The 13,165-nt window shown below is 41.0% G+C and overlaps 1 protein-coding gene across 1 annotated transcript; it reads left to right on the top strand.

The window, feature by feature from the left end:
- Positions 1 to 4,848: 4,848 nt before the first annotated feature.
- Positions 4,849 to 6,372, top strand: LOC135464195 (uncharacterized). Its single transcript, XM_064741699.1, has 3 exons — positions 4,849 to 5,619; positions 5,773 to 5,898; positions 6,299 to 6,372. The coding sequence occupies exons 1-3, from the start codon at positions 5,295 to 5,297 to the stop codon at positions 6,325 to 6,327; spliced, it is 480 nt and encodes a 159-aa protein (XP_064597769.1). The 5' UTR covers positions 4,849 to 5,294; the 3' UTR covers positions 6,328 to 6,372.
- The last annotated feature ends 6,793 nt before the right edge of the window (positions 6,373 to 13,165 follow it).

Here is a 13,165-nt window from a genome sequence, read left to right as displayed (position 1 = left end):
AAGATCACTTCCAGGGTGTTAGGTAGGTACGTGTACCTGTATAACAGGAGACAACTGTCAGGGTGTTAGGTAGGTACGTGTACGTGTATAACAGGAAACAACTGTCAGGGTGTTAGGTAGGTACGTGTACGTGTATAACAGGAGACAACTGTCACGGTGTTAGGTAGGTACGTGTACATGTACAACAGGAGACAACTGTCAGGGTGTTAGGTAAGTACCTGTACATGTATAACAGGAAACAACTGTCAGGGTGTTAGGTAGGTACGTGTACGTGTATAACAGGAGACAACTGTCAGGGTGTTAGGTAGGTACGTGTACGTGTATAACAGGAGACAACCGTCAGGGTGTTAGGTAGGTACGTGTACATGTAGAACAGGAGACAACTGTCAGGGTGTTTGGTAAGTACGTGTACATGTACAACAGGAGACAACTGTCAGGGTGTTAGGTAAGTACCTGTACATGTATAACAGGAAACAACTGTCAGGGTGTTATGTAAGTACCTGTACATGTACAACAGGAAACAACTGTCAGGGTGTTAGGTAGGTACGTGTACGTGTACAACAGGCGACAACTGTCAGGGTGTTAGGTAGGTACGTGTACGTGTATAACAGGAGACAACTGTCACGGTGTTAGGTAGGTACGTGTACATGTACAGCAGGAGTGAGTGAGTGAGTGAAAGTTTTAACGTCGCTTTCAACAATATTTCAGTTTTATCGCGACAATAAAACGTCAAGTAGTCGATCTACTACGGATAATTCATTTACTATTCAGTCAAAAAGGACACCAGAAGTCACATAACAAACACAGACGGTAGTTTAAAATTAGAGCTTTCCTGCCATACCAATGGCAGAGAGAAAGTCAAAAATAGTATCACTTTCTACGGAATTGAAAAGTTCTGAAAGAGAGCTCACGTGATAAAAGGAATCTCGTACAGGAGCAAAGTCGCCACAGTCAAGCAATATGTGCTTGACTGTGAACCGTTGATCACAAGCAAAGCAATGAGGAGCATCTTCTCCTTTTAACAAATACCCATGCGTAGCACGTGTGTGACCGATACGACACCTCCTCAAAATGCAAGAGCGACGATGCCGTGAAAGGAAAGGCGCTGGACCAACAAACTGACGAATATCATGCAGTTTGTTGGTTGTTTGGTCATCCCATTGAGCCTGAAACAAGCGCTTGATATAGGAGCAAATAAGTGAACGCAAGTCCGAATATGGAACGTCAGTTTGGGTAGTAACGGAATGCAAAGCCGCCTTCGCGGCTTCATCTGCAGCAGTATTCCCAGGGACACCCATATGCCCGGGCACCCAAAAAAAGACAATGATAAAATCTTCATTAAGTCGTTTAAACATCTCCCTGATAGACAGAATGTCTGGATGTACAGGCGAACTAGCCCGAATTGCCTGGAGGCAGGAAAGGGAGTCAGAGCAGATGAGAAATCTGCTACCTCCTAGCTCTGGAATGGACCGAAGTGCGCACAAAATTGCCTTGACTTCCGCAGTAAATATAGAACAGGAATTTGGAAACCGGGTTGAAACGGTTCTGGGTCCAAGGACAGCGGCAGAAGCCACGCCATCATCATTCTTGGAACCGTCAGTGAATATGCGGTGATAAAATGGATACTTTGAACACATATTACTAAACTCCTGCTGGTATACTAAAGGGTTGGTGGAAGATTTCTTCAGGGAGGAGAGCGAGGTATCAACCTGAGGCTCAGGACATAACCACGGTGGATCTTCCTGGATGCGTATGGGGGTAATAGTATCCAGCCCAAGTCCAGCTGCTTGCACATGTTCCTGGATGCGAACACCCAGTGGAGGAACAATGGATGGCTTCTGAGCATATAAGTCTTCAAATTCCGGATGGAAGACACAATCAAAGGCTGGGTTGGATGGATTGGCTCTAAGCTTAGCGATATACTGTAAGGATAGTTTAGTTCTTCGAAGCTCCAGGGGAGGCTCGTTTGCCTCAACATACAGACTCTCCACAGGAGAGGTACGGAAAGCACCTAAGCACAACCGTAGGGCCTGGTGATGTACAGTATTGAGTTTCTTCAACTTGGAGCGTGACGCCCCTCCATAAACACTGCAGGCATAGTCTAGCTTAGAACGAATCAGTGCTCGATAGAGCTGAAGAAGGGTTTCATGATCCCCTCCCCATCGAGCACTAGAGACAACCTTCAAAATATCAAGCGCCTTTAGGCATCTGGCTCTAAGATAATTAATGTGAGATTTAAATGTAAGGTGCATATCGAAGATCACCCCGAGGAATTTTGCCTACGGCACAACCTTGATGGGGGATCCATCTAAAATACCTTGGGGTCTTCATGGGGGAAGCACTTCCGACAAAAGTGTACACAGTTAGTCTTCAACTTGGAGAACTTAAATCCGTTCTCCAGTGCCCAGGCATGGATTTTGTTAAGGGAAATCTGCAGCTGTCTCTCAATAGTGTGCATACCTTTGCCTCGACAAGAGATACCAAGATCGCCCACAAAAAGGGATGCATTCATACTAGGAGATAAAACTCTGGCAAGGCTATTAATCTTAATGCTAAAGAGAGTAACTGATAAAATGCTGCCTTGAGGAACCCCCTGATCTTGTTCAAAGTAGTCAGATAGGGTAGCCCCAACCCGAACATGGAAGTGACGATGGTCTAAGAATTTACGAATAAAGTCAGGAAGCCGACCTCTAAGTCCAAATCCATGTATATCTTTTATAATGCCATATTTCCAAGTAGTGTCATATGCCTTTTCCAGGTCAAAAAAGACAGATACGACATGGTCACGATTAACGATACCGTTCTTAATAAAGCATTCTAGACGAACAAGGTGATCAACAGTACTGCGATTCTTTCGAAATCCACATTGAATGTCGCTTATCAACTCATTAGTCTCCAAAAACCAAACCAAGCGATCGTTAATCATCCTCTCCATAGTTTTGCATACACAACTGGTTAAGGAAATAGGACGATAGTTATTTGGATCGGTAGAATCCTTTCCGGGCTTTGGGATGGGGACAATAATAGCGTTTTGCCATGAGGCAGGAAAATTCCCGGAAATCCAAATTGTATTAAAAATTCCACGAAGCACCCTCAAGGAAGATTCTGGAAGGTGACATGTACAACAGGAGACAACTGTCAGGGTGTTAGGTAAGTACCTGTACATGTAGAACAGGAAACAACTGTCAGGGTGTTAGGTAGGTACGTGTACATGTACAACAGGAGACAACTGTCAGGGTGTTAGGTAGGTACGTGTACATGTACAACAGGAGAAAACTGTCAGGGTGTTAGGTAGGTACGTGTACATGTACAACAGGAGACAACTGTCAGGGTGTTAGGTAGGTACGTGTACATGTACAATAGGAGACAACTCTCAGGGTGTTAGGTAGGTACGTGTACATGTACAACAGGAGACAACTGTCAGGGTGTTAGGTAAGTACGTGTACATGTACAACAGGAGACTACTGTCAGGGTGTTAGGTAAGTACCTGTACATGTAGAACAGAAGACCACTGCCAGGGTTTATCCTAATATTATTTGGACTTTTGTGATATTTTTGTCCATCGCGTTGGTGAAATCATCTTACCTGACTGATAACGAATGTGTTTCTTTAAACACTCCTTTCCTATATGAATTTAAACTGTATTTTGATCGAGTACACGTATCTTTAAAAGAACTATACCTAAGATTTTTGCTCAACAAAAATCCACTATTTCATAACCCTTGCATTTTGGCGGATATTTTAGAGTAGCCCATATAATTATCTTTTATCTTTTATATAATTATACATATAATTACAAAACGTTAGTCATCTCTGCGCGCGTCTTACTGTTCACAATCGGTAAAAACGTTCATAAAATTTATAAAGCAAGTGACTTGAAAGCGCGACTGAGATACTTGTTTAGCTGTTATTTGACATGGAACTCATTCACGGATTACGAATTTAAACTTTGATATGGAATTCATGCCTGGAATATTCATTGTCTGCCCGGCATCATTGAAAACTGATGACCGCTTCTCTCTTGTGTGTTACCGGCTTTATTTCTTATTTGTATAATTTCTTACATACCTTTGTCTTCGGGAGTTAGTGTTAAACGTTGTTGTGGAAATGGATCTTGCGATTATCGACCTGGAATGCCCTTTTCGGACTACGAATGTTATAGGAATGTCGGACTTGAGGCTTATATTTATAACGTTGTCAACCATTAGAATTATTTTAGCACGATACATATTAGAAGGACAAGTTTGATTTTTTCGGAAAGGTAATAATTTGAGCTAATCTAAGCAAACATACACAAGTTTATTAATAAGCAGATATGGATTTTTTGTCAAAAAATCCACTATATAGCCTCTTCAATATGTCCTTTACTTTATTCTTTGGTATCACGGTTCTAAAATGGGCATTTGTCAAGAATAAAAGAACTAAAAATAGTCAGGATCACAGCAAGCCAGTAAGGGGCGGGTATCTCTGACAGAGGGCACACGTAAAACATTAACATGTGCGCCGACCATTCCTGTTACGGTAATGTAGAACAAAATAGCCACCTTACGGGGGCTCTGCTCAGGGGAATCTCCTACCCACGTTTGAGTGGAGAAAGTCAGGGAGTGCAGAGATCAAGAGTACATCAGCTGATTACAGGATAGAGAATGTACAGAGGGCAGCTGCCGGCGAATACACAAGTGGCAGCGGAGATTATCGTACAGTGTAAGTTTGTACACTGTAGCCGACAAATAGACATTTTTATTGTTGATGTCTACGTAAACAATTATCAGAAATGCCATTGAACAGGAAATAAAATGTTCTAACCCGCCCACACAAGATTGTGTCGCTATATAACTATCAATATTTCAGCTCCATTCGATGTGAAGGTGGCGTGTGATCAGCGCTCTCATACCTTAACCTGTACAGCTGAGGCCAATCCTGATGTCCCTACCTTTAGTCCGTGGGAGCATCGCATGGGAGTGACCCTCATACGGACACTTGGAACCCAGACAAGCGGCATCTCTGTCACTTACACTCTGCCCAACAACCTGACGTACACAGACACGGGGGATTACGTGTGTTCAGCGACAAACGGTGTTAAGTCTTCACGAACAGGGATTATCTACGTGGCTCCTCTCAGCAAGTTTTTGTTCTTCAAATTGTCTCCCTTTCAATTTCTTATATGCTGTAAAATATCCAATATTACCAAGATTGTATCAAGATAAACTATAAGAAAAAATGAAAAAATGTTAGTACACATGTAAATTTTCTATTCAGCTCCAGCCGTGTTTGAGAATCATTCACAGAAGGCGATGATTGGTCTGGGGGAATCCAAGAAAATATCTGTGTCTTTTTACGCGCGATCGTCTTCTGGCAATGTCCAGGTGAGATGGAAGAAAGCTGGAGAGAGTGACACCCTACGGTCTCACCGAGAAGCGGCGGGTCCTGTCAGTCTGCTGATGTACGGTCAGCTGGTCACTCTCCTGGGAACAGTCACAGTACTGACACTGACCGATGTCCGCCAGGTAGATGAAGGCAACTATACCGTGACCGTCATCTCTGACATCAACGGCGTTAACCGGCAGTCAAGTACCAACATTTTGGTTGACGTCACTGACAGGCCATCAACAGAGGAAAGTTTGTCCGTCATTGTTAAGTCACAGGCAGAAATGAAGCACGACTGTACTTTTTGTCCTGAACAATGTCAAAGCTGGCGGCTTTATACGCTGTAGTTAAATGCTTTACGAACACGTGAGACGTGCAGTTTAAACCGTTCGTGTTTCGTTGTAGACATGCCTGTAGAGTGCACTGAAGCAAACACTGTGGTGATTGTAGGAGGGGTGTTAGGGTGTCTGGCCGCTCTTGTTGTCCCCACAATGTTGGTCGTGATATTCTGGAGGCCATCGAAAACAAAAGGTTGGTATTCTCAAAAGTGTAGTATTTTTGACTTCTTGATTTTTCAACCATGTAACGTCAAACATCCATGTTTTGTGGTCACTCTGTGTATGTACATCGCCATGAACATGAAAACTCATCCCTGACCTCGGAAAATAAAAGAATAATTATGCGCACATTTTTTTTCTTTTACGCTTTATTGAAAAAAGTGACTTCAGTGTTAAATAGTCCATCCGATTTAGTGTTATGGTGGATTAGATATTATTTAACTTGTATAAGGGCAATTATATTAAAGAGATGAGAAAACCAGACAGGAGCCAGGGATATAGCTTTCCACAATCAACAAACATGCGCGAGGGACCGTACACCTTGATAGCTACACTTTAGCACATTACACGCCTTTTCTTTTCTTTTATTTCAGATTTACCAGAGGGTACTAAAAGCAGGTAATTAATTTGCATTATTCATGTGCTGTATTTTTTAGTTTTGTTACACAAGAAACCTTTATTCTCAACTAATCTAACTCAACTGCTCTTCCAGACAAATGTCACCAGCAGGAGAACCGTACGGAGAAATGCGGACTTTACCGAGAGCAGCCGAAACTCCACTTGACCCTGCGTTCAACATAGGTAAATATTCATCAAACCAGATGTTAAGTTTGTTGGCTGCCTGATATAAAAGAGATTATTTAAAGGCTTCAAGTGATAACAATGACTTTTGACAAGTTTAATTAAATGTTAAGTCTGTGTAGTTTAGACTGTAAACCATAAAACTGGAAATTACATGATAAAAATTACGAAAAGTGTTCACTCATCTATTTGAGTGTTTATTTCCTCTTTGGAGTCTGGAAAAGAATTGGAACCACTATAAACCACATATACTCCTGGCCGTGAGTTCAAATCAATTCACGCTGGCTCCGTCTTCGTTCGTACACGGGAAGTACTGCCGGTAACCTGCGGGCGATTGTGGGTTTTTTTTCCTGGGCTTTCCCCGGCTTCCTCCCACAGTAATCCTATCAGCTGTCGTCATTAAGTGACAAATTCTTAAGTACGACGTAAAACGCCAATCATGCAAATCAAAATCATATATCAACTCAAATATCTACAAATAAACAGCTTCCATTTCTAACATGTACATACCTGTGTAATTACAGAGCACAATCTGGCTCGCTACGAGTCCTTGTCACCCGCTAGGTCTGGTGACAACACTAACGAGCACACTGAAAGAGCTGAGTCTAGTCAGAGAACGAGACAGAGTGAAGACTGGACAAACTACCACAACGTCGGGCGTACTTTCTACGTCTAGTGTAATTTTGACAAGTGTTTAGAAAACCCACACCGTCTGCTGGTTCACATTTATGTGTCCATACTGCATGTAACTTAGTTTTCCACATAGCTGAATACCAAACGGTGTTTTATTAGTTCTCTATTGTAAACAGAGGGCACTATATGTCACTCTCGTCTATTAGTCCGTCAGACCATTAGTCCGCATAAATACAAACTATTCTCCAAACGGCTCAAGCCGATTGTTTCAGATGCCATATTTGCTTAGTGTCTATTTTATACTATGCATAACATGTGTGGGCATGATATAGTGACTTGGCATGTGTAAGCAATTTCGTATGTCCCGAAACAGTTTTCCAGATTTTTCACGAGCTGTTTAGCAATGTGTACGTATGGATCAATCCATACCGTTCCTCATATGGAATTTAGTCTGAATGGTTTCAATATCGCACGCTAGAAATGAGCGTCGAGTTTCAGGGCGCGAAATCTCCATTCTCGACAAAATTGTCGCTGTTTATATCCTGTTTGGGACTTACATATTTACCGTATTACATATTTACCATATCACATATTACCATTTTGAATATAATTCATTATACCTCACTAAAACTTGGTACACGTGTTTACCATGAGGAGTTACAGATCAAGTTGAAAAACGTTCTATTCTGTTATGAACGTGGATGAAGCTATTTTCTGACGACTCTGTACATCTGGAAAGCTTGATACAATTCGTTGAAAGTTGGTGCATTTCTTCATCATAAAGAGCTGCAACTTAAATTTTAGTGTCTTTTTTCCCCTTTTTTGTCCTGGGGATGTATTTTGATGAAATTATTCTTAAGACTCCCAAAAAGCTTGTAATGTATCTCGTAATAGGTCAATAGATAGTTTATACTCTGTTTTTTACAACATGTGTATTTGTCATTCAGAACTTTGCCATGTGTCTATAATTATACATATCTGTGTTATTGGCATCCATTGTATTTACCTGAAATACGGATTTCTGATACTCATTTCACCCCAGTTTGTGTTGTACCATTAGGAATCTAATAGTTCCAAAGTTTCAAGGATAAAGTGACTTTGTATGATATTATTTGTTCAAATGCTAACATGTGAAATCTGCATTAAACTTTTTATGGCTCAACTTAGGTCGTCTTGTTCTAATTGACCTATTTGAAGATCCTAAAATGAAAGTTGCAAAACGCTACCCCAGCACACAGGTTTGTGACTACGAGCAACTCGAATAATACACTGTGATCAAGATGAGTGGATAACATGAGGAGCTCCTAGTTTGGTCTCTGGCCCGTGTAGGGTTACTTTTGTCTGACACACAATAGTTTATTACCAGTGGTGAATAGAATACACGCATGCTTTAAATTGTTACCTGATTTCATTGATGACTATTTTTCTGTCTTTCGAAAAAGCAAGTTTTTTTTTATAAATGTATATGTAACAGTTTTCTGTAAGCTGTTATCTGTATGATCCATGAATTTGACTCCCAAGATAAGAAGTATGTACACTTGTGATTTGTTTTACCAGAAATAATTAAATGGACTCTTGTCTTCCACCAACGTCATAAACAAGGGGTGTTTATTTCATCGTCACACCTGGGAAAGTGTGTCAGTAAGTTGCTCATGATCGGTGGTTTACGTCGAGTACCACGGTTTCTGTCACTCATAAAATTTACAGCTGTGGCATAAATAAAAAGTTCTGGAGAATGACGATCAGCAATGATCACATAAATGACTAATAAATCTTAACCGAAATGGAGAAATAAACTTTGATTTACGATATACAAAGTTTTGTCATGTGGATATATTTACATATGTTATTGTCCGCGACTGTACATGTATATATATATGTTACACAAACTTCTAAGTCACACGGGTTTGTGATATACTTTTGTGAAGTCCATACTTATATGGCAGGCTTTAGTGATAAGTTGCTTTTGTATAAAAGTGTTTACTCACGTGTTAACAAGTGAAATGCGCATTAAATTGCTTGTTGCTCTTTAAGGAGCTTCTAACCTGTATTTGACATGTATTACGAAAACAGCCACACGTGCCATTATATATTCATTTCGTCTGATGTTGTTTGTTCAAAATTAACAAGTGCATTCTGCATAAAACTGTTTGCTGCACAACACCGGTCGTCAAGTTTTAAGAGGCCTATTTAAAGATCGTAAAAAAAAGTTGCAATTCCCTGCCCGAGCACGCAGATTTGCGATCACGGACAAGTAGAAGAATGCACTATTAATAATAGGAGTTGGATATCATGGGTAACTCGTACTTTACTTTCAGGCCCGTGTCGGGTTGAGTTTGTTCGTCGCATAATAGTTTAGCTCCAGTAGGGAACAGAACACAAACATTATTTAGTTTGAAATAAAAATGAAAGCATCCAAAATGTCTGTGCACAGCGCTGTTTTATCTTGCAAGCAGGGTATTGTAATAATTTGACACATCGGCAATATTTCAATCATATCGAGGCAAATCTTGTGTTAAAGATCACGTGTTTTCCACCAAAGTCATTAACAAGGGCGATAATTTGTTCGCCAGACGTGGGAAAGTTGGTCAGAAAGTTGCTCGTATTTGGTGGTTTTCGTCGGGTATTTCGGTTTCAACCACTTACTGAAATCGATGGATGAAAATACGAAAACAAAAAAACTCAGAGCAAGTCCAGTCACATTGTTGCTATTATTGTAGAGTAGCCCATATAATTATCTATTGCAAAATATCAGTCATCTCTGCGTGTGTTCACAATCGGTAAAAAAGTTTATCATTTTGATGAAGGAGATTGTTTTATGACTTTTTCAACCACTAGAATCATTTTAGCACTAGATATAGTATACGGACGATTTACAGAAAGGTAATAATTTAAGCTACTCTAAGTAAATACGGAAAATCGTCCGTATCACAGGGGCCATGATCGAGCAAGCCAGTGAGGGGCAGATAACTCTGACAGAGGGGCCACCTTAAACAATAATCTGGCCACAGACCCCCATTAGTTTTCCATAAGCGACAATGTTAACGTTTAGCGCTGTAGCTCAGTCCCAAACATTCCGAGGTCAGTAAGATTTGGTGCATACCTGGCCCAGCCTGAGAGAAAGAAGCTGTAAAAATCTTGACATAGGTTGACCGTCAAAATCTGGACCTTTACATGCCGGCAGCTGGGAGGGGTGCCTAGCAACGCCAAGGGGACGTCACTCGCAGCCTCATCACCACCTGTCTCCTTGTGTCCTCTCGCCCAGAATTTCAAACTTTCACCATTAAAACTCATACCTGCCCAAAGCTTAGACAATTTCCATCATTTTTAATACCAAGCATGCACTTGTACACCAAAAACGGCAGGCTGGCAGCAAAAAAAGACTTTACACCCTAAAATACACAGAACTACAATCGTCCCTACTGAAAAACGCAAGTTGTAATGGGGGTCTGTGTCCTATCACACCAGCCAACTTTTTTTAAAATCAATAATTTTTTGCACCACATAATGCTTACTACCTCTAAACCTCACACATAAAGTTACAGATTGATACATGCAAAAACTTTTCAGTAGGAGGAATTTAACTTGGGGTACCCCTATCTTGGAAATGTGTCTGTTTGTCCGTCCTCAAGCACCAAGTTCAAAGCTCTGTAGTGCACATACCCTTCAAAATATCTTAACCAGGTCAAATGTTTTGGAAAGCTGGTATGTATATCTGCAAGAAAAATGAAAATATTCCAATGACAAAGTATTTTACATTTTCCATTGACAAACATTTAGAAAATTATGGATTTTCAAGTAAATTTTCTTGTTTACAGCAGTGTTAAGAAAATACTTAAAAGCCAAAAGTGTCAAAATATATATCAAAAGACAGGTAATTTATCTGACAATTCACTTACAACATATAGGACATACCTTTTAGCAACTTTGTGCAAAATTTGACTTAAAGTGATACAGGTGGGTAGCAAAGCGGAGTTTCAAAATTCCAGAAAAATACATTTTGATCACCATCAAAGTAAACATATGCATCCAAATTGATATAGAAATGCTCATAGGCAGAGTTTCCATGGATAGGGCTAAAGAAAAGACTAGTATCCCTTTTACATAGTGATTCACATGATAAAACCCTTTAAAAGATCACCCACTCCCCCCCCCCCTCCCACACACACACACAACCCCCCTTTCCCGTCTTCCCCATGGCTGCCATTGGTTGGCTGGCTTACCTCAACTCACAGTGCAAAAGAATCCCACCACCTGTGTTGTTGCCTCAGACTAAATTAGTACTTTCCACATAACAAACACCAAAGTGTGACACTGGCATCTACAAGAGATAAGTAGAGGGGAGAAATATGAATTTGCCACTTACAAAAATAAAGCCACATAGTACATGCACATTGGTCATTCAGACAGTCAGCAAGGCAACCCTCCCAAGACATGTTGAAGGGACCCAAGAAGAGGGGAAAAGCTATACTTTTTAACCTGTAACAACACAGAAATCGTCAAATAATCAGTGAGAAATTACATCCGTAATCAGGTTCCACACTGGGTGTTCCTGGGTGGGCATGAGGAATGGACATTCAAACTGTCCGTACATATATGAGAAACCTGTGACGTTTCCCCGGTTGGGGGGGGTGGGGGGGCCGGAGGGGTATGTGTCATGGTGTAGTACCGGACCAATGACGGGGATTCTAGGTCGGCCAAGGGAGTGGAAGACTGCATCCGAATGGTCAGGCCTTTGAGGAAGCTGAACGGCTAGCAGACCCCACTCACCTAGGTAGATCGCAGTTCAATATATGCATAAACCAGGCAAAGTTCACTGACGCCATGTTTGGGAGACAAGATCTAAAGAGGGAAACCAAGACAAAAGCTCAATAGGTATTAAACTAGGATGTGAAAGACATATGTAGCTGTCTAATTTCTAACTTGTGTGTGAGGACATTGGAAACATAAAAAAAATCCCAGTTGCCCAGGGAGGTGGATGCCACACTGGGCAGATACTAAAACAAAAACTCCTTTGAGATGTCGCAGGAACAGCGTACTATGTTCTGGTGGAAAAACAGACACCTGGTGGGGCAGAGACTCATTTTCACAAGGGCAATATTCCAACAGATCACACTCACATGTATGCTAGAAACTTGAAATTGATCATTTTTGTTCCAACGCCACACATACTGTGTGAGTGCACATGTAACTTGTCAGAGGAATGAATATACACATGCAATGAAAACTACATGCCTACAGTGGTTTATTTTTAAGTTTAAGAGGAAAATTTACCTACTTCAAGTCTATGCCCCAAAACAGCAGACAGTGTTTCAGCAGAGATGCCTGTTTTTAATGTTTTGTGACCTGCAGGATGATTTGAAGCACATTACCTAGTGTGTGGTGGCACACATGGGAGGAACCTGACTTGGTTTGTAAATTAAATGCACACTGGCCCTCTCTACTACTCTAGCCAAGTAAATTAATCTGCTGATGTGTTTTTATCCACCTGTGTGAGGCTGGGCCCTTATATGTGATGCAAGGGCCTTATTGACCATCCTTAATCACACCACCCTATCTATCAGCCACATACTCCAATTTCACTCGCAGCACTCAAATTTTGCATTATTTATCAAATGTCAGCCCCAAAAGAGACATTTTAAAAACCAGGAACAATGAAACATTGTCTGTGTTTGTTCCAGTCTGTTTATACTCCTGTACTACCCTTGACCACAGAGCGTTTTAGCCGATTTTTAGACAAAATGGATATGTGGGGAAAATATAGAATTAAAAAGCTTTTAAAACTGCTCAATCAAGTTCCATGTCAATGCAAACCACATCGCAGATGTACCACCAAATATTATCAGGCTGCTGCCAAATCTGAGCACACAGTGACATATTACATGTTTTGGCACAAGTGGACAGATCAGGCCACAGACCCCCATTAGTTTTCCATAAGCGACAATGTTAACGTTTAGCGCTGTAGCTCAGTCCCAAACATTCCGAGGCCAATAAGCTTTGGTGCATACCCTGGCCCAGCCTGAGAG

Source organism: Liolophura sinensis, chromosome 3 (assembly GCF_032854445.1).
Source record: "Liolophura sinensis isolate JHLJ2023 chromosome 3, CUHK_Ljap_v2, whole genome shotgun sequence".
NCBI classification, from domain to species: domain Eukaryota; kingdom Metazoa; phylum Mollusca; class Polyplacophora; order Chitonida; family Chitonidae; genus Liolophura; species Liolophura sinensis.
The sequence above is the reverse complement of the archived record's forward strand: the minus strand, read 5'-3'. Positions and strand labels throughout refer to the sequence as shown.